Source organism: Muscardinus avellanarius (assembly GCF_963383645.1).
Source record: "Muscardinus avellanarius genome assembly, chromosome: 10".
Classification (NCBI taxonomy): Eukaryota; Metazoa; Chordata; class Mammalia; order Rodentia; family Gliridae; genus Muscardinus; species Muscardinus avellanarius.
Genome location: NC_137796.1, coordinates 89,799,293 through 89,819,786, shown reverse-complemented (window position 1 = coordinate 89,819,786; position 20,494 = coordinate 89,799,293). Strand labels below are relative to the sequence as shown.

Genomic DNA, 20,494 nt, shown 5'->3' with positions numbered 1-20,494 from the left:
TCTGCTGACCCCTAGCAGGAAAACAAAATTAAAGGGAAAGATAAAAGGACACGGAGGAAAAGTGGCAGCTAGATTATTTAGGAGAGGCACAGACGAGAGAAATTGGGGTGAGTCGCCATGGGGACTCCCAAGGCCCAGCACCCGCCGCCTCCCCAGATGCTGTTCCTAATTCTGCTGAGCTGTCCCTGGATTCAGGGTAAGGACAAGAGGGTGTGGGGGGTGGGCTGCGGGAAGGCCCCCAGTGGAGTCCTCTACCTTCTTCCTCCCAACATCCTGGGTCTTCCAGGCTCGTGGGGGAGGGGAGGGGCACAGCTGGCCGGGAAGGGGCAAGCCAGGTTTTCTGGCTAGTACGTGGAGCCCTTTAACTCTCAATATTGAGGGGCTGGGAAAATGAATGGGGAGAGCTTTTATCCGCATCTTAAGGGTTAAATTCAGGAAGAAGGGCTGGGGAAGTTGGGGGGGATGTCTGCGGAGGTAGCTGAGGCCCACAGGGTACCTGGGTGGGAGATGGAGGGGCTGGGAGAGATGCCAGGCACTGCACACACACATGCTCTTGGACATATGGACAAAGACAGATGAACAGAGGGGCAGGGCTAGAGGCCAGATATTCATATTCAGTCCCTACTTCACTCTGACCCCCAGCCAGACTTTCAGACTGCAGAGAATATGAGAGGGAAAAAGAGAGAGAGAGAGAGAGAGAGAGAGAGAGAGAGAGAGAGAGAGACTACACTGCAGAGAAAGAAACCTAAAGAGAAAGCTGGGCACTGCAGAAACAAGGGCTGGAGGTGCTGCCAGACCCTTCGTAGAGCTTCAGGGCAGGGAGAAAAGAAAGGCAGCCCCAATGCCCTGACCGCCCTGTGGCGCTGTCCAGGGTTCACGGAACTCCTGTGCTTACCCACGGCACACACAGCCCTGGGTGGTGGGGGAGCGGGAGGGGTAGGAACGTGGAGGCCGCCTGGGAGCTTCTCCAATAATCTTGGCTCTCAGCCCAGCCCGGGACCCTCTAAGGCCCTGCAGGCCCAGCTGATGAGGACGGAACAAGAGCCCTGGAAAAGATCTCTAAAGAAGGAAGGGGTGTGGGGGGTGGAGAGGCTCACGCAACTTCACCTCCTAGGTCTGCCCCTGAAGGAGGAGGAGGCACTGCCAGACCCTGGCAGTGAGACCCCTACAGTGACTTCAGAAGCGCTGGCTGAGCTGATCCATGGGGCTCTGCTGAGGAAAGGCCCCGAGCTGGGCTACCTGCCGGGTGAGGCTCTCAAAGCGGCACGGAGGTGGAGGGGAGACACTGGCTCAGGGAGATGGGGAGCCAGGCCGGGGGATCAAAGCGGGTAGAGACGGCAGAGAGGGCAGACCCTCCAGGGAGAGCAGGGAAAGTCAGAGGGAAGCAGCTGGAGAGTGAAACAGGGCACAGACAGAGAACTAGAGGCAGAATGATTAAGAGACAGACAGAAAAACGACAGGCAAAGATAGATGGGGATCCAGAGAACCAGAGTCAGAGACATGGTGGGAGAGAGACGGAGAAGGAAATGCAGAAACAAGCAGATTCTAGGTGATCTAGAATCATAAAAGCTGAGAACAATAAGAATATGAAACAGAAATAAACAGCTCCAGAGAGAGAACGATAACCAGGAGAGAGAGAGACAGATCTGAAAGGGGGACACAGGAGACTCAAGGGGATGTTAGGACGGAAGGGTCTGGGGGATAGAAAAAGGGGTGAGTCTGTGAAAGCTTGTGAGGAGGTGTGGAGTTTTGGTGGGGAAGGGAAAGGCGAGGGTCTTTACTTTGTGGGGGAGGCCTTCAGGGGTCACCAGGGGAACCCCCAGTTTCCCTCAGCCCTGCTCCCCACCCCCAGCAGCCAGTTTACTGCTCCTGTGCCCTGACTTTCCTTGCACCGTCTCAGGATCCGATCCAGACCCCACACTAGCCACCCCTCCAGCTGGCCAGACTCTTGCAGCACCCTCCCTCCCACGGGCCACTGAACCAGGGACAGGGCCTCTAACAACAGCCGTAACCCCTAAAGGAGTGAGGGGGGCAGGCCCCACCGCGCCCGAGCTGCTGACCCCGCCCCCTGGAACTACGGCACCGCCCCCGCCCGGCCCTGCCTCCCCGGTCCCGCCCCTTGGGCCGGAGGGAGGAGAGGAGGAGACCACGACCACCATCATCACCACGACAACTGTCACCACTACTGTCACCAGCCCAGGTGAGGTGATGGAGAGGGGATGAGGATACTGACTCACTCGGAGCGCTGAGTGAGAGGAGGATGCAAGGGATGGATGGGAAAGGGGCTGCCTGGAATATGTGGAAGAAGGAGCTCTAGGTACAGAAGGGAGAGGAGGTTCTGCTTAATAATGACAAGGGCTAGCCTTTATATACCCATACTGAACCGGGGTGTGGTGGCACATGCCTGTAATCCCAGTCTTTGGGAAGCTGAGACAAGAGGATCAGAGGTTGGAGCCCAGCTTTTGCAGTTTAGTGAGACCCTCAGCAACTTAGTAAGACCCGGTCTGAAAAATAAAAAAAATAAAGTAGGACTGGGGATGTATCTCAGAGGTAGAATATCACTGGGTTCAATTCCCAGTACCATGAAAGAAAAATGTGTGTGTGTGTGTGTGTGTGTGTGTGTGTGTGTGTGTGTGTGTGTGTGTATTCTTACTGTGTGCCAGGTGCTATTCTGTGTGCTTTATCTGTATTACAATTGGGGAAGGGAGCTCTCGGTACAGGTGGGAGAAGGAACATAGAATAAAGATGGCGAGGGGTGCTGGGCGGAAGACAGATGAGGACCTCTGGAGCTGCTTGGCTGGGGTGGGGGAAGAGCACGGGGCCTCTCTCAACCCCAGCCACTTGTATCTCTCTAGTTCTGTGTAATAACAACGTCTCCGAGGGTGAAGGGTACGTGGAGTCTCCAGATCTGGGGAGCACCGCCAGCCGCACCTTGGGGCTGCTAGACTGCACATACAGCATCCATGTCTACCCTGGCTATGGCATTGAGATCCAGGTAACAGGACCCAAACGTATGACCACGACATGTCTAAGCCCTTTCCTCTGGGCTCATTGAGTTTGGCATAGAAACCAGCAAGCTTCTTTTCTAACTCAGATGGGCACGTTTTTTTAAAATTCAATCTCAAAATCTTCTAGAATTCTACCACACGGGCAACATCCCTTTGGTTTGAGGGCTGCTACAGAAAGGAAAAAGACAGAGGGTGGAGGGCTTAGGCAGCCACGTTCCCCTCGAGCTGACTTGCCTTGGCCCGTGTCTGGCTTCTCTAGGTGCAGACACTGAACCTGTCTCAGGAGGAGGAGCTCCTGGTGCTGGCTGGTGGGGGATCACCGGGCCTGGCCCCCCGACTCCTGGCCAATTCCTCCATGCTGGGGGAAGGACAGGTCCTTCGGAGCCCAACCAACCGGCTGCTACTGCACTTCCAGAGCCCGCGGGTCCCAAGGGGTGGTGGCTTCAGGATCCACTATCAGGGTGAGTAATCTGAGGGTGCTAGTGGAAGGGTGGGGGCCACACTGAGCTCGGGGACATTTCTGGGAACCTCCAAGAGCAGGGTACTGAGGGGAACTTTTCCTCCTGACTGGGACCCTGGGGGGCAGGCCCTGTGCTCTGCAGGAACACAGCCAACTGTGTTTGGCCAATGCTACCCTCCCATCATTTCATGCCTCTCCCTGGCTGTACATACCCCGCCCCCTTGTGAGCCTGGTGACCCCGGATACCAGGTGCGTCTTATCCAGGACATAATCCGTATCCTTCCTCACCTCCTCTCCAGCCTTTCCTGAGGCCTCCACCTGGGACCTGCCCCAGAGCACATTGCGCAAGGCAGAAAACCCCAGCCCAGGTCTGATCATGGAAAGACCAGTGAGCGAGGGGGTGCAGTTGGTGGAAGGGACCTGGTTTTCAAGGAACAAGAACAGACCTGAGGGCTGGACTTCAGATATCACAAAACTGGCTCCCCACCTGCTCCTTTAAGCAGCCACTTCCCCAGGGTATTGAAATTAGGACTCTTTAGGCTAAGTGGGACATTTGGGGAAGGAGGGCTATTGCATAAATTGGCCTTCATTACCTGCCTCGGTCTTCCCTGCTTTGCGGCTCCTCCAGAGGCACCTTTGGGAACGAGGCCCTGTTTGAGCCTGTCCCAACCTGAACTGACTGGGGCCTCTGGTCCAGAGTGGCCTCATTAGCAACTCTGAAAACCCAAAGGCCCCACCACTCCTCACCCAAGTCCAGCAAACTTGCCCATGTACAAAGCCCTTTTATCTACCATTGTTTCATTAGCTTCTCACAGCAACCCTGGAGGTGGCCATGGTGGGTTTAATTTTCCAGAGGAAGAAAAAGATTCAAAAGTTGTATGGATTTCTCAGCCACCTGGAAATGTATTGCAGTGTCAGAAATGAGATCCCCAAGATGGGCATGGTGGCACATGCCTATAATTACAATACTTGGGAGGCTGAGACAGGAGGATCGCAGGTTTGAGACCAACCTCAGCAATTTAGGGAGGCCCTCGGCAACTTAGTGAGATCCTGTTTCCAAATAAAAACATGAAGTGGGGTTGGGGGTGTAGCTCAGAGGTAGAATACCCCTGGATTCAATCCCCAGTACCACACATACAGAGAGAGAGAGAGACAGAGAGAGGAGAGAGGAGAGAAGAGAGAGGAGAGAGGAGAGAGAGAAGAGGGAGTCAGATCCCCAAGTCCCTGTCCGGTCATGCTGTAATGGAGGCTAAGGGGTGGGTGGGTGATTGACATTTTCTGAGCACCTTCTATGTGCCACACACTCTGCATGTTTCTTTTATCTGATGTTCAGGAATTGTAGCCACTAATGAGTGAGAGGCCCCCAGTGGTAAAGTCACCTGCTCAGTCATATAGCTAATAAGCTGTGGAGCTAGAACTGGAGCTCTCTATTATTAGAGCTGGATAGAGTTCAGGACAGTCAATTGATTTTCCCGAGGTCACACAGCCAGTGTGAGTACCAGGGTCCAGAACAGTATCCTTGGGCCTCGGGTCATCCAGTCTCTAAATGATCAGCTAGACTAGGTTCTTAGGAGCCAATACAGAAAAGGCTTGGTGTAGTCTCATGGTAACAATAAACAGCGGTTCATGTGATGGCACACGACAGTACGTGTGAATTTGTGCACAGGCAAAAGAACTGTTGGAGGCAGGAGGAATCGGGAAGTCTTCCTGTGGGGAGCACTACTTAAGTTACTCTTTGAAAGATTAGAAAGATCCCAGAAAGAGCTTTGTCAACAGGGGTACAGATGTGAGCAAAAATATGGGGGTGAGCCAGGCGTGGTGGCGCATGCCTGTAATCCCAGTATTGGGATTCGGAGACAGGAAGATCACAGGTTCAAGGACAGTCTCAGCAAATAGTGAGACTCCCATCGACCTAGCAAGACCCTGTTTCTAAATAAATAAATAAATTAATTAATTAAATAAAATGGGGCTAGGGGCATATCTTAGAGCTAGAATGCCCCTTGGTTCAATCCCTAGTATCACAAAAATAAAATATAAAACAAAATAAAAAAGGCTGTGAGTGTGGCTCAAAGATTAAATGCCCCTGGTTCCAATCCCTAGTACCAATATATATATATATATATATATATATATATATATATATATATATATATATATATTAGTACCAATATATGTATATATTTAGAGAAAATACAAGCAATACCAAGAATGATTATTAGGATTTAAAAAAAAAATAGGCCAGGCGTGGCGGTGCATGCCTGTAATCCTAGTACTTGGAAGGCTGAGACAGGGATTGCAGGTTCGTGGGCAGTCTCAGCAACTTAGCAAGTCCCTCATCAATTTAGCGAGACCTTATTTCAAAATAAAAATTATAATAGGGCTGGGGGTGTAACGTGGAGGTAGAATGCCCCTGGATTCCATCCCCAGTACTGCAAAAAAAAATTTTAAAAGTTCTGTGCGTACTGGCCTGGGAAGCTGAACAAGCGCTGCGTCATTATTGTATTATTACCAGAGCTGCTTGGAGTTCAGGGTAGCCAATTGATTGGCCTGAGGTTAGGCAGCCAGTGAGTACTAGGGTCCAGAATGACCTTTTCTTTTGTGTGTGTGGTACTGATGGAGTTGGAGCTCAGGGGCATTCTACCTCTGAGCTACACCCCCAGCCCTATTTTTTAGTCTTTATTTTGAAACAGGTGAGTTGCAGAGGGCCTCACTAAGTAGCTGAGGCAGGCTGCAAACTGCGATCCTCCTGTCTCAACCTCCCAAATTACAAGAGTGCGCACCACGCCCGGCTCAGAATAGCCTTTTTGAGCCTTGGTGCCACATTTATAAAGTGGGGGCCAAAGTGAGTAAAGTAGACTAGGGGAGATATGAGATGCTGAAATGTCCTCACGAGACAGGGAGCCTGTCTCCCTGTCTCATGTGAGGAGTGGACCCCAGTGGGGAGCTCAGATGTGACGCCTTGGGGGGCTGTTAGGAGGGGTGGGAGCACAGGCTGTGAGAGGGTGGCATGGATCAATGGGTCCTCCTCCCTGCTCTGCCTGGCCTAGCCTACCTCCTGAGCTGTGGCTTCCCTCCTCGGCCGGCCCACGGAGACGTGAGCCTGACAGACCTGCATCCTGGCGGCACTGCCACCTTCCACTGTGATTCGGGCTACCAGCTGCAGGGTGAGGAATCTCTCATCTGCCTCAATGGCACCCGGCCAGCCTGGAACGGCGAACCTCCCAGCTGCACAGGTGAGTTCTCTCTCGCAATGGGCGGGGCTTCTGTCCTGGGAGCCTCACAGGGAGGGGTCTGTCTGGGAGGTCTCCATCTTTGGGGAAAAGCTATCCCGAAGGGGTTTCTATGCGGAGGAGTTCCTCTCCTGGGGTCTCCCTCTGGAGCTCTTTATGCTGAAAGTCTCTGTCCTTAGGGGGTCGCTGTCCTTGGGTGGTCTCTGTCTTGGGATGTCCCACCTGGAGGTTTCCATCCTGAGCTGCAGTTCTAGATGTTTCTTTCTTCCTGGAGGAAACCATTCTTAGTGTCCTATATGACAGTCCTCCATCCTAACAAGTCTTCATCCTGAGAATCCCCATCCTGTGGTGTCTTCATTCTGGGAGGTCCCATATTAAAGATTTCTCATCTGAGGGTTTCAATTTGGAGGATCCCCATAACTCCCCATCTCAGGGTATCCATACCTGGTGGGGGCTTCGTTTTTAGCAGGCTCTTTATCCTGGAGGAGTCCATCCCAGGGGGGCTTTCTATTTCAGGGCTTGTTCCCCTTCTGGGCAGTGGCTTGGAAAAGGTCCCGTTCCCCCGGGCGAGCCCATAGGGCAGAGGCCATCCCTGGGCCTGTCCCACCCAAAGGTGTGTGGACACAAGAGCTCTGAAAACGAGCCTGAGAAGGCCTGCGACCCCACGGGGGAAGAGAAGTCCCCTCAGCTTGGCCTTGGCTGCCCCCACTCTGTCCACAGCCTCCTGTGGTGGCACCATCCGTAATGCTACCCTGGGCCGCATTGTGTCCCCCGAGCCCGGAGGAGCTGCCGGACCCAACCTCACCTGCCGCTGGGTCATTGAAGCAGCCGAGGGGCGCCGGCTGCACCTGCACTTTGAGAGGGTCTCGCTGGATGAGGATAATGACCGGTGAGGGTCTGGGCCTTGGGTTTGGTGGACCCCGCCTGGGGGAAGTGGGGAGGCTACAGTGGGGAGTCAGATTTGGGATAGATCCTTGTTGGAATGTGTCAAACAGCATGTAATGCTGACCCTTCCTCAGGGAACGGAGCTGTGCAACCTTTGCTGAATCAGTTAACTCTTCTGTGCCTCTGTCTTTTTTGCCTGTAATATGGAGAGAATAGCACCTCTCTAAATGTATAATTAATGAATGCATTAAGATATGTAAAGTACATAGAATGGCGTCTAGAACATAACAAGCACTATAAAAGTGTTTGCTGGCTTCGTCCTCAGTATTTTGCTTTATCTAACAACCTGATATCCCGGCTCCACCACTCCTTGCTGTGTGTTCGCAGGCAGGCTATTTAATTTTCTGTGCCTCAGTATCCTCATCCATAAAATGAGAGGTACTAATGGCGTCTGACTCAAGAATTCTTGGGAAAATTAAACAAGACAAAGTGTGCCCGGGCTTAGAAGAATGCGCGGCATATGGTTAATGTTTGGTAGTAGTGGCTATAAGGATAAGCAGGAGAGCAGGCAGCTGCTGAGGGGCAGCTGAGCTCGCCGCCGCCCTTCTGTCCACTCAGGCTGATGGTGCGCTCAGGCGGCAGTCCCCTGTCCCCTGTGATCTATGACTCCGACATGGACGATGTCCCAGAGCGTGGTCTCATCAGTGACGCCCAGTCCCTCTATGTGGAGCTGCTGTCGGAGACGCCCGCCAATCCCCTGCTGCTCAGCCTCCAATTTGAAGGTAACAGCCCCACTTCCCCAGTGGGCTCAGCCCCTGATGCCAGGCAGAGCCGCGGCCCCTGTTTCCTGCCTGCTTATCTCTGTGGTTGGATCCTTGACACTGACTGTCCTCAAACTCCAAGAATCCCTTCAGTGGACCCCTTGTCATTCCCAGAGGTAGCCTTTTCTGATTAGGCTTCATGTCTGGCTGGATTCAGGGGCACAGCTAAGAAACCAGTTATCGTGGCCTCTCAGTTCTGTCCCCTGCCTGGCTTTGTTCTCAGGCAGGCTTTCTTTTTTTAAAAATTTTTTTATTATTTTATTTTATTTTATTTTTGTGGTACTGGGGTGGAACCCAGGGGCCTTCTACCTCCGGGCTACAGCCACAACCTATTTCATATTTTATTTGGAAACAGGGTCTCACTAAGTTACTGAGAGCCTCACTAAGTGGCTGAGGCTGAATTCGAACCTGCACGATCCTCCTGTCTCAGCCTCCCAAATGCAGGGATTACAGGCATGCGCCACCACGCCCGGCTTAGGCAGGCCTTCTTACATACCACCAACTTCATAAGTCCATGAGAGAAAGGAAGCTCAGATCTTCCCTGAGAGCTTTGGCAACAATGCTAGGAATGGCTCTCACTGACCTGCTTATGGTCCTGTGCTTTTGTCTCAGCCAATCACCGTGGCTGGGGCAGGTGGTGTTCTGATTGACAGATCTGCATCACAGGCACATTCCTGGTGGCCCCAGCTGAACTGTATGGACTGGGAGTAGAGACCTGTTTCCCCAAATAAAAATAGAGCTGCTGTCCCCAGAAAAAGGGAGAATGGATGCTGGACAGGTAGAAACAAGGGAGCCATTGACTATGGGTAGAAAAGCTTTTAAGCTTGACCTTAAAGGAGAGAGAATTGTTTAATACAGAAGCCAGGCATGGTGGTGAATAGCTTGTAATCCCAGTACTTGGGAGGTTGAGACAGGGGGATCACAGGTTTGAGGCCAGCCTCGGCAATTTAGTGAGACCCTGTTTCAAAATAAAAAATAAAATGGGGCTGGGGGTGCGGCTCAGAGGTGGAGCACCCTTGAGTTTAAGCCCTAGTACCCCCAAATAAAATATAAAGTAAAATAAAATAGGAAAATGGGGAAAGAGTGGCTCAGGTAGAAGAAACAGTGTGAACAAAGGTGAGGAGGTAGAAATGTGCCTGGATGTTAGGGAAAAAAGCATTTGAAGATACGGAGCAGAGGATTTGTATAAAGAGTAGTGGGAGAGAGAGAGAGAAAGAGAAATGCTCAGGGATGTGACAGGCGAGTTTCTGGTATGAATCATGGGGGAGATGGCACTGGCACTGGGCCCTGATGGATGGGTAGGATTTGGACAAGATGCCTCATCAGGATAAGGGAGAGTGAGAAGAAACAGTGGATCTGCAGAGATCAAATGCACAATTGACTCTGAAAGCGCACGGAGCACGAGCTGTGGTAAGAAGCGCAGCTGTGAGGCCGCCGCGGAGGAGCTGCTGCCGCTGCTGTGAACACGGATTCCTCGCGGGTGTGGGAGACCCGGAGTCCTTGCTTCACAGGTGGTTTTGCAGCTAAGATGTGATCGGTGGACAGAAACTAAAATGCTCTACAAATGTTCCTTTTTTTTTTTTTTTTTTTTTGCTGACTTAATCCAAAGTAAAAACTGAGCAGCTTTTGCATGAGCTACAATTTTGGATTCTAGCAACAGCATGGATGATGACAATCCGACTGTTATTTTGGAGGAGAGAACACACCTACGCGAGCCGCTCTCCAAGGCCCCCCGCAGCTCTCAGAGCCGAGTGTCTGAGGCTGGGAACCAACCATCTGGGTTGGAGACATGGTTTTGCCACTGCCCACTGGGTGACCTTGAGCAAGTGACTGTGTCTGGGACCTCCTCATTTGTAAAATGGTGGCTGGCATCTGATCATCCTTTGGGTCTCAGGCCATTGAGGTGGCCTAAATAACGTGTGCGTACGGAATGTTCTGGTGTGTGTGTGTGTGTGTGTGTGTGCGTGCACGTGTGCACGCCAGCAGAACTAAGGATTGAACCCAGGAGCATTCAACTTCTGGGACATACCTCCAACCCTATTTTATTTTTTATTTTAAAATAGGGTCTCACTAAAGTTGCTGAGGCTGTCCTTGAACCTGCAATCCTCCTGTTTCAGCTTCCCAAGTACTGGATTATAGGCATTCGCTACCACAGTTGGCTTGTGATTTTTTTGTTTTGTTTTGTTTGGGGTTTTTTTTTTGTGTGTGTGTGTGTGTGTGTGTGTGTGTGTGTGTGTGTGTGTGTGTGTGTGATACTGGGGATTGAATTCAGGGGCATTCTACCTCTGAGATACACTCCCAGCCCTATTTTAGTTTTTTTTTTTTATTTTGAAACAGCATCTTACTATGTTGATGAAAGTCTCACTACTTGCTGAGGTTGTCCTTGAACCTGCGATCCTCCTGTTTCAGCCTCCCAGGTACTGGGATGACAAGCCTGCGCCACCATGCCAGGCTCATGTTCTTTTTCTTTCTCCTTTTTTTAAATATGTGTGTGACTGGGGATTAAACCCAGTGGCATTCTTCCTCTCGCTGAGTTGCAGAGGCCTCACTAAATTGCCGAGTCTAGCTATGAGCCTGTGATTCTCTTGTCTCAGCCTCTCAAGTACTGAGATTACATGTGTGCATCATCACACCTGGCTCTGTGTGTGTGTGTGTGTGTGTGTGTGTGTGTGTGTGTGTGTGTGTGGTACTGGGGTTTCTGGAAGCCCTTCTACCTCCAGGCTACACTCCCAGACCTATTTTTTATATTTTGTATTTGGAAACAGGGTCTCTTAAGCCAGCACAGCTGGCTTTGAACCTACGCGATCCTCCTGTCTCCGCCTCCCAAGCGCGGGGATTACAAGCGTGCGCCACCATACCTGGCTGGCTATTTTTTTTTTTAAGGGTTTTGCTAAATTGCTGAGGCTGGCCTCAAACCTAATCTTCCTATTTCAGCCTCCCAAGTACTGGTATTATAATACCATGCCCAGCTTTCCTAATGCTTAATTTTTCTGACCAACTCTTCCCTAGCCTTTGAAGAGGATCGCTGCTTTGCCCCTTTCCTGGCACATGGCAATGTCACTACCACGGACCCTGAGTACCGCCCAGGGGCACTGGTCACCTTCTCATGCCTCCCAGGATATGCTCTGGAGCCCCCAGGCCCCCCCAATGCCATGGAATGTGTGGATCCCACAGAGCCCCACTGGAACGACACAGAGCCAGTCTGCAGGGGTGAGCCCTCCATGTCCCACGGAGTCCTTGAGTGAGGATCCCAGTAAGGCCATTCAGGGAGGAGACCTGCATGTCCAAACCTAATAGGTCCAAGACTCAGGCGAATGAATCCCTGTTCCTTCTGAGTCTGATTTCTTATCTGAGAAATTGGTCCAGCTTGTTACCTAATCCAGTGGTCACAAATGCTAATTACTTAAAGAATTAGAACCAGAGTTGGGATGAGTTGTGGATTGGGAGGGTAAGCTGGAGAGCGGGGAGAGGTCATTTGGAGCAGGGCTAGGACTAGGCACAAGTTGTGGTGAGAAACAAGAGGATCATCAGCACCAGGAAACACGAGTTGGTTTGGTGCACACCACTGGGCGCACGAGGCCTTAGTGAATGGAGCCTGGGTGCCACAGGGGTCCTGAACCTGACGCCTCTTCTGCCCTAAGCCATGTGTGGAGGGGAGCTGTCCGAGCCTGCTGGCGTGGTCCTCTCTCCTGACTGGCCCCAGAGCTACAGCCCCGGCCAGGACTGCGTGTGGGGCATGCACGTCCAGGAGGAGAAGCGCATCTTGCTCCAAGTCGAGATGTATGTTTGGGCCCTGCAGAGGGTGTGTTGGGTGTGGGCTGCGCAGTGTGGTATGATAACATGCTGGGGGCATTCTGCGCCTGGCTGGCTCTTCGGTGACAACACAGGAGACATATGGTCTTTTGAGAGAGGCCAGTAAGAGTGTAGGATGGGATGGGGGTCCAGGATCGAAGCTTATTAGCTAGGTGATCTTGGACAAGTAAAAGGGTAATGCAGCCCTCCTGTAGGGCTCTTGTGAACCAGGGGTGCTAGCTAGCCTGGAGTCTCTCACTCTGAGGCTTCAAGTCTTCCCCTGGAGCTATTTCCAGGGACCCAGGTCCAAACTGTTGGATCATCACTGCACCCCAGGTGGGTTGTCGGTGCTGAGAGAATCCACTGGGCTGATTTGCTCTGAGGTGATCATATGACTGGACAGAACCAGAAGTGGGTGTGGTCCTAAAATAGGTGCTCAGGTGGGAACTAGGGGTGTGCTGGGCTGGGTAGAGAAGAGGGTGGTTTATCATTGGTCAGAGATGGAGTTGGGCATCCCGTGGTCTCCCAGGGATTGGAGAGTGGGTAGAACAAGTAATAAGCAGGAATGGAAGCAGGAGATGGGGGAGCCATAGAACAGGTGGGGCCTGGAGCCACTAGCATAGAAGAAAACACAAGATTGGTCAAAACTCAGGCTGCAGCCGGGTGTGGTGGTGCACGCCTGCAATCCCTTTACTTGGGAGGCTGAGACGGGAGGATCACAGGTTCGAGAACAGCCTCGGCAAATAGTGAGACTCTCATCAATCTAGTGAGATCCTGTTTCCAATAAGAAATAAAATCGAGCTGGAGATGTAGCCTAATGGCAGAATGCCTCTGGGTTCAATCCCCAGTACCACAAAAAGGGAAAGAAAGAAAGGAAGAAAGAAAGAATGAATGAATGAAAGAAAAAGAAAAGGGAAAACCGAGGCTGTACTGGGCTTGGGAGAAGGTGGGTTAGTAATGAACAGTTGGGGAGGGGCCGACCTGGATGGGAGGGGCCAGTCGTAGCCCAGTCTTACTATCTGGGCTTGATCCCTGCAGCCTGAATGTGCGCGAAGGGGACATGCTGACGCTGTTTGACGGGGACGGCCCTAGCGCCCGCGTCCTGGCCCAGCTGCGGGGACCTCAACCACGCCGTCGCCTCCTTTCGTCTGGGCCCGACCTTACTCTGCAGTTCCAGGCACCTCCTGGGCCCCCAAATCCAGGCCTGGGCCAGGGCTTCGTTTTGCACTTCAAAGGTATCCAGGGTTAGGGACCTAAGATGGAGGTATGGGGCAGACCAGAGGTCCCGATGGGGGCACTGGAGGAAGCCCCCAAGTCTAGAAGGGCACCCTGACTCTAAGGGCTCCATCTCCTCTCTGCCCTGCAGAGGTCCCGAGGAATGACACATGCCCGGAGCTGCCACCGCCGGAGTGGGGCTGGAGGACGGCGTCCCACGGGGACTTGATTCGAGGCACGGTGCTCACTTACCAGTGCGAGCCTGGCTACGAGCTTCTGGGCTCCGACATTCTCACCTGTCAGTGGGACCTGTCCTGGAGCGCGGCGCCACCTGCCTGCCAAAAGAGTGAGCCGGCCCCGCCCTCGTCCTCTCGGCCCCGCCCTCGTCCTCTCGGCCCCGCCCCAACATCCTGGCCCCGCCCCTTCCTTCCTCTCTAGGGCCGCCTACTGCCTGGGTCCCATCCTTTGCTCTGGGTCCTGCCTGGATCGCCTCAGGCCCCTTTGGGCTCTACTTTTCCTTTCGATGCCCTGAAACTTCCCCCTCTGGGTCTCATCTTCTCCAGGAGGCAACCCTTTCTCCCACAGTCCCGAACTCTGTCCCTGTTTCTTTGGGGTCCCGCTTCATCTGAAACGACCCCGCCCCGTCCTTTCTTGATCCCTCCTCTGCTCTGAGCGATTCCGCACAGTTCCCACCAGGCTCGTTTCTATGCTCTCTGCACTCTCAGTCCCAAAGCCTTGGCATTGTGGGAAGTCGCCTTGCTAGGCCGAGGCTGGCCCGTACTTACCTGGTTTGTTTTAATGCGGTCATTGAAGTCCCTTGCTGGGTTAGGGCTATGGAAAGCGGGCTCGAGCTGAGCTCATACCCTGAGAGGGGGACAGGTACCTAATCAAGGAGCATTATGAAGCAGCACTCAGGCTGACTCGGGCAAGGGATTTGCATCTCTAAGCCTTGGCTCTCCGGGATGGAGTAGGAGTCGGGGGCTGGGAAGAGCTTGTGGAGGCTTTCCAGGGAGTCTGGTGCGGGTAAACAGTGAGTAAGGAGTAGCTGCTTCCGAGATAAAGCAGCTTTGTGGGAAGCGCGGTGGCTTTATTCTTTTGGATGCTGTAGGAGATTTCAGAGGAGATGATTAAAGGAGCTGGGAGTGTGTATCTGTGTGTGTGTGTGTGTGTGTGTGTGTGTGTGTGTGTGTGTGTGTGTGTGTGTGTTACTGGGGATTGAACCCAGAGGCATTTTACCTCCAAGCTTATATATATTTATACGTATATATATTTTGGTGTTGGTGACCATACTGGGATTGAACCCAGGAGCATTCTACCTGTGAGCTACACCCCCAGCCCTATTTTTTATTCTTTTTTTTTTTTTTTTTTTTTTTGGTGGTACTGGGGTTCCTGGAAGCCCTTCTACCTCGGGGCTACACTCCCAGACCTATTTTTACATTTTCATTTTGGAAACAGGGTCTCCTAAGCCAGCTCACGGCTGGCTTCGAACCTGCGCCATCCTCCTGTCTCCGCCTCCCAAGCGCGGGGATTACAAGCGTGCCCCACCACGCCCGGCTTATTCTTTATTTTGAAACAAGGTCTCACTAAGTTGTAGGAGGCCTCACTAAGTAGCCAAAGCTGTCTATGATCCTCCTGTCTCAGCCTCCCAAATGCTGGGATTACAAGCATGCACCACCACGCCCGGCTTTTTTTTTTTTTTTTTTTTTTTGGTGGTACTGGGTTCCTGGAAGCCCTTCTACCTCCGGGCTACACTCCCAGACCTATTTTTACATTTTTATTTGGAAACAGGGTCTCCTAAACCAGCGCGCGCGGCTGGCTTCGAACCTGCGCGGTCCTCCTGTCTCTGCCTCCCAAGCGCAGGGATTGCAAGCGTGCACCACCAAGCCCGGCTACACGCCCGGCTTATATTATTTGTTTTGAAACAGAGTCTCACTAAATTGCTGAGGCTGGATCTCAGCCTTCCAAGTACTGGGATTACAGGCATGTACCACCACACCAGGCTTTTCTTTTTGCTTTTGTAATAGGTTCTCACTAGGTTGCGGAGAGTCTTACTAGTGTGTATCCTTTTGAAGAGCAGAAAGAAGTGGCATCTTGTTACTTTCTCCCAATTTGGGGAAGCCGCCACACGGGTGGGGGGTGCTAGGTCTTTCACCTGGTCCCTGGGAATGGTGGCATGGTGAGACCAATGGGGAAACATTTCAAGAAGCCGGATTGGAGCTAGATACAAGGAAAAGCATCTGGTAGATGCGGCTTCCCATCCCTGGAAGGATTCACAGTCGGGCCTGCGTGGGCTGAGCTGAGCCAGCCCCGCTGAGGTGAGGAGGGGACGTGCCCACGCGGCGTCGCACTGATCCTCAAGCAGAGCTGAGACCCAGCGCTCTGCGCTTATGACCGCGAGCAGGTCCCACCTGCGATGCCCTTGCCGAGGGCCGAGCCCTGGGCCCCCAGGGAGACAAGTGACGCTGACTTCTCAGGATGATCAGGGTTACAGATTATGTTTGTGCAGGACGTTGTAGCTCACACTTGTAATCCCAGTACTTGGAGGCTGAAACAGGAGGATCAAGAGGTTCAAGACCAGCCTCAGCACCTTAGCGAGACTCTATTTTTGTGTGTGTGTGTGTGTGTGTGTGGTACTGGGGGTGGAACCCAGAGGCTTTCTACCTCCGAGCTATACTCCCAGACCTATTTTTATATTTTATTTGGTAACTGGGTCTCATTAAGTTTCCAAGAGCCTAAGTAGCTGAGGCTGGCTTCGAACCTGTGTGATCCTCCTATCTCAGCCTCCCAAGCACTGGGATTACAAGCGTGCGCCACTGTGCCCAGCAGTGAGACGCTATTTCAAAATAAAAAATAAAATGGAGTTGGGGGTATAGCTTGGAGGTAGAATGCCTCTGAGTTCGATCCTCAATATAAATATAAATATGTATATAAACAAATTATATATATATATAATGTTTGTAAAACACTATTCCAGGTATCTAGCCCAGGCTTATGTATAATAAGTGGCTATGGTGTACCATAAACGGCTATGGTTAAGATCTTCTACATTAGGGTTGTAAACTCAGATACCTACAGGGGCTAGGCAGGCAGCATCATGCGAGCAAAGTGGGCTGTGCGTGTTGAGAACTTGGGGACGGAGTGCTGCCCTTTTCTACTAAGAGGGTTCGCGGTCCCACATGATGATGCCAGGTTCACACTGCCGGATGCTGTGTTCTGGCACAGTGATTAAATATTTTTATTTTTGGGGGGGACTAAGAATTGAACTCAGGTGTGGTCTACCTCTGTACTGCACCCTAGCCCTTTTTATTTTTTATTTTGAAACAGGGTCTCGCTAGGTTGCTAAAAATATCACTGCAATCCTCCTGCCTCAGCCTTCCAAGTACTGGGCTTACAGGCATGTGCCACCAAACCCAGCTTAAATGTTTTGAATCTTCCCTCAGGGTGGAAGCCTGAGGTTCCCTCACTCACCCCCTGTTTTCCAAAAGAAGCCTGAAATACATGGAGTTGTGTTTTTCCAGTTCATGCCCTCTTCCTTTTGAGGAATTCATGGGAGGCGGGGGTGTTATTCAGAGGAGACAGCCCCAAGCTCAGGCCTTTCCCAGCCCTCGGCTTCTGGAGCTCTCCCAACCCCTGACCTTGCTTTTCTACCACAGTCATGACTTGTGCGGACCCCGGTGAGATCACCAACGGACACCGTACCACCTCGGACGCCGGCTTCCCTGTGGGCTCCCACGTCCAGTACCGCTGTCTGCCAGGGTACAGCCTGGAGGGGGCAGCTGTGCTCACCTGCTACAGCCGGGACACAGGCACACCCAAGTGGAGCGACCGGGTCCCCAAATGCGCCTGTGAGTCTGGGGAACACCCGGAGGGGGGCTGGGTAACCTTGGGGATAAGCCATTAGCCGGCGCGTGACTGGCTTGCTCCCCGCAGTGAAGTACGAGCCATGCCTGAACCCCGGGGTTCCCGAGAATGGCTACCAGACGCTGTACAAGCATCACTACCAGGCCGGCGAGTCTCTGCGCTTCTTCTGCTACGAGGGCTTCGAGCTCATCGGCGAGGTCACCATCACCTGCGTGCCCGGCCACCCCTCACAGTGGACCAGCCAGCCCCCGCTCTGCAAAGGTGCCTGGGAAGACAGGGCACGTCAGTGTCCAGGGAGTGATGGGGCTGGGGAAGTAGAAACTGGTTCTGATGGGCGACCCCGCTGAGCTCCATGCTCTTGTCCTATGGGCTCATCCTCACACTCACAGATGTGTCCAGAATCCTGAGGAAATCTGAGGTCACAGGATTCTATCTCAAGGGATGTAGTCGAGGCGACCTTGGTTTGGAAGTCCCTTGCCCTCTCTGGATAGGCCTCAGAGGCCGATCTGTCCATGGCTGGACAATTCTAAAGCCCTGATTGGCTCAGACTGTCCAGGAACCTTGAATGTTAGGGGTCTGGAGAAGAAAGAAGGCCCTGTTCTGGTCAGCCCTCTCTCCCCACCAAGGGCAGAATAAAGTTTAGGCTGAGCAGAGGGCAGAGAACCAGGCAGTCCAGCCCAGCCCCTCCGGGCGCAGGCCCTCTCCCAGCCTCCTTCCCTCCCTGGCTCAGACCCCGTCCCCCTCCCCCTCCTCTCCCTGCAGTGGCCTATGAGGAGCTCCTGGACAACCGAAAACTGGAAGGTCAGTGAGGGCACAGGAGGAGGCCCAGGCCTGGCAGGTCGGGAGGGCAAGGCAGGCCGGGGCAGGAGGCCAGTCCCTGCAGGGTGAGGCCCAGGGTTCAAGGCCCAGGGCAGGAGGCTGGGAGAGCCCACAACGGGGCCTAGCCTCGGCTCACTGGCCTCTTTTTCCCCAGTGACACAGACCACAGACCCGTCGAGGCGGCTGGAGGGTGGGAACCTCGCCTTGGCCATCCTGCTGCCCCTGGGCTTGGTCATCATCCTTGGAAGTGGTGTTTACATATACTACACCAAGTAAGTCCCCTACTCCGGGAAGATGGTGTGTCTGCCTGGTACAAGAGCCTGGGTGACGGATGTTGAGGGGCTCGCCTACTGATCAGCACCCCATCCCTTTCCTTTCCCAGGCTGCAGGGAAAATCCCTCTTTGGCTTCTCGGGCTCCCATTCCTACAGCCCCATCACCGTGGAGTCAGACTTCAGCAACCCACTGTATGAAGCTGGGGTGAGCTCCTTCCCTTCCTTGGAATACCATCTCTCTCAGCTCCCCTGAGACTCCGTGACCTTCTCTCTCAAGTCCCTGTGACCTCTTCTTGGGAATTTCAAACTCAGCTGCTAAGGGAGGCAGGTCACTACCAACACCAGGTCAAAGAGCAAAGCCAGCTGAGTGTGGACAGTAGGGAGTGGTGAGGACTGTGGCTAACTGGAGCCCTTGTGCCCCACGGAAAGGATACAGTTCTAACACATGGTGGACACTTAGACCCAGTAGCCAGATCTTCCAATTGTCCGAGATCCAGAAATTAAGATTCATATGTAATTCTGAGATAAGATGAACTAAATACTTCCACTGACCAAATTCAGCCCTATTCTCACCATCTGACTCCCAAGTTCCCAGGGATCAGTATTTTTAATTTATTTATTTTTTATTTTTTGGTGGTACTGGGGTTCCTGGAAACCCTCCTACCTCCGGATTACACTCCCAGGCCTATTTTTATACTTTTTTATTTGGAAACAGGGTCTCTTAAGCCAGCGCGGCTGGCTTCAAACCTGCCCGATCCTCCTGTCTCCGCCTCCCAAGCGTGGGGATTATAAGCATGCGCCACCACGTCCAGCGGATCAGTGTTATTTTTAAAAACAAGGGTCTGAGCTTGGCATGTATAGTTTGGAGGTAGAATGTCCCTGAGTGCCATCCCCAGGACTGCAAAAAAAAAAAAAAAAAAAAAAAAAAAGAAGGAAAGAAAAAAGAACAAAAATCCAGGGTCCATCCCCTCCTTGTGGGTGCCTCCTCCTACTTTTCTGCAACCCCTACCTCCTCCATCTCACTCCAATAACTGATCTGATCTCTCTGTCTTCAGGATACACGGGAGTATGAAGTTTCCATCTGAAGCCCAAGACCAAGGCTGCAGGACCCAGGACACCCCTCCCCTCCTCATTCAGGGCAGTGGGGAGCATAGGACCTGGCATCTGGCTCTTGCTCCCCTCCTTCCCGCTGTGTAAATAGTCTCCCTGTCCCAAGAGGGGGCATTGATGGCCCTGGAGACCCTACAGTAAATAAACCAGCATCCTGCCGCCCACAGCTCCTCTTCTCAGTTGCCAAACAAGGGGCCTTCCCCCTGCCCTCCTGGCTTTTGGACCCTGGGAGGGGAACTCAGCTCCTTTGCAACGTGTGGGGCCCCCTCCAGCCCAGGGCGCCCCTCAAAGACTGCCCCTAACAGCTCTGCTGTTCCCATGGCCGTGAAGGCCCCTCTCCTCCCAGAGGCCTGGCTCCTGGGCCTTGGAGGGAGAGCCGAGGAGGGATGGAGGGGGAGCTGGCCAGGGCCCTGCCCCCTTCCTGCTGTCTCCCCAACCCACAATCTCTCCACCTTTGCTTCTGGATTTTTGTTTTTGAGCAATAAACAGAAAATCATCACTTGTAACTAGGCTGGTGGGGTGTGGGAAGGCGGGCCACAGGGCGCTACAGATGCTGCTGATGGCTTCTGGGGACAGGGAAAAGGGAACTCTTGAAAAAAAGACAAATTCCAAACTGGGTGCTGGCCTGGCATCAAGAGACCTGCGTTTAGGCTCAGTCTCTGGGGGACTGGCTGGGACGAGACTCCTCCACCACCAGGAGCTACCTGTCCCTGTGTTTGGCAGGAGGTAGGCAGTTTTCGATTGGCTTCGTGACCAGTTTATCTAGAATTCAACTCTTTTGGGGGGCACATTCTACCTCTGAGCTATACCTCCAGCCCTTTATAATTTTTGTTTTGAAACAGGTTCTCACTAGGTTGCTGAGGCTGTCTTCAAACCTGTGATCCTCATGTCTCAGCCTTCCAAGTACTGGGGCTACAGGCATGGGCCACTTTGCCTTTCACCCCCTCCCCTTTCTCGTGGTCCTAGGGGTTGAACCCAGGGGCATTCTACCTCCAAGCTGTGCCCCCGTGTGTGTGTGT

The 20,494-nt window shown here is 52.8% G+C and overlaps 1 protein-coding gene across 9 annotated transcripts; it reads left to right on the top strand.

Moving 5' to 3' along the window:
* Positions 1 to 90: 90 nt before the first annotated feature.
* SEZ6L2 (seizure related 6 homolog like 2) lies at positions 91 to 19,450 on the top strand (the record flags this gene model as incomplete). 9 transcript variants are annotated; one of them, XM_080702117.1, is made up of 18 exons in its annotated part: positions 118 to 196; positions 1,115 to 1,246; positions 2,111 to 2,200; positions 2,856 to 2,995; positions 3,268 to 3,469; positions 6,516 to 6,701; positions 7,419 to 7,587; positions 8,202 to 8,365; positions 11,414 to 11,614; positions 12,046 to 12,184; positions 13,235 to 13,431; positions 13,563 to 13,757; positions 17,065 to 17,256; positions 17,342 to 17,533; positions 18,035 to 18,073; positions 18,246 to 18,363; positions 18,474 to 18,570; positions 19,421 to 19,450. In XM_080702117.1, 18 exons carry the CDS (start codon positions 118 to 120, stop codon positions 19,448 to 19,450), a joined length of 2,562 nt encoding a protein of 853 aa, XP_080558243.1. The 9 variants fall into 9 exon arrangements, with proteins under 9 accessions (XP_080558240.1, XP_080558243.1, XP_080558238.1 ...); XM_080702112.1 differs by having other exon boundaries at positions 1,901 to 2,200; XM_080702114.1 differs by lacking the exon at positions 1,115 to 1,246 and having other exon boundaries at positions 91 to 196; positions 1,901 to 2,200.
* Between the last annotated feature and the right edge of the window lie 1,044 nt (positions 19,451 to 20,494).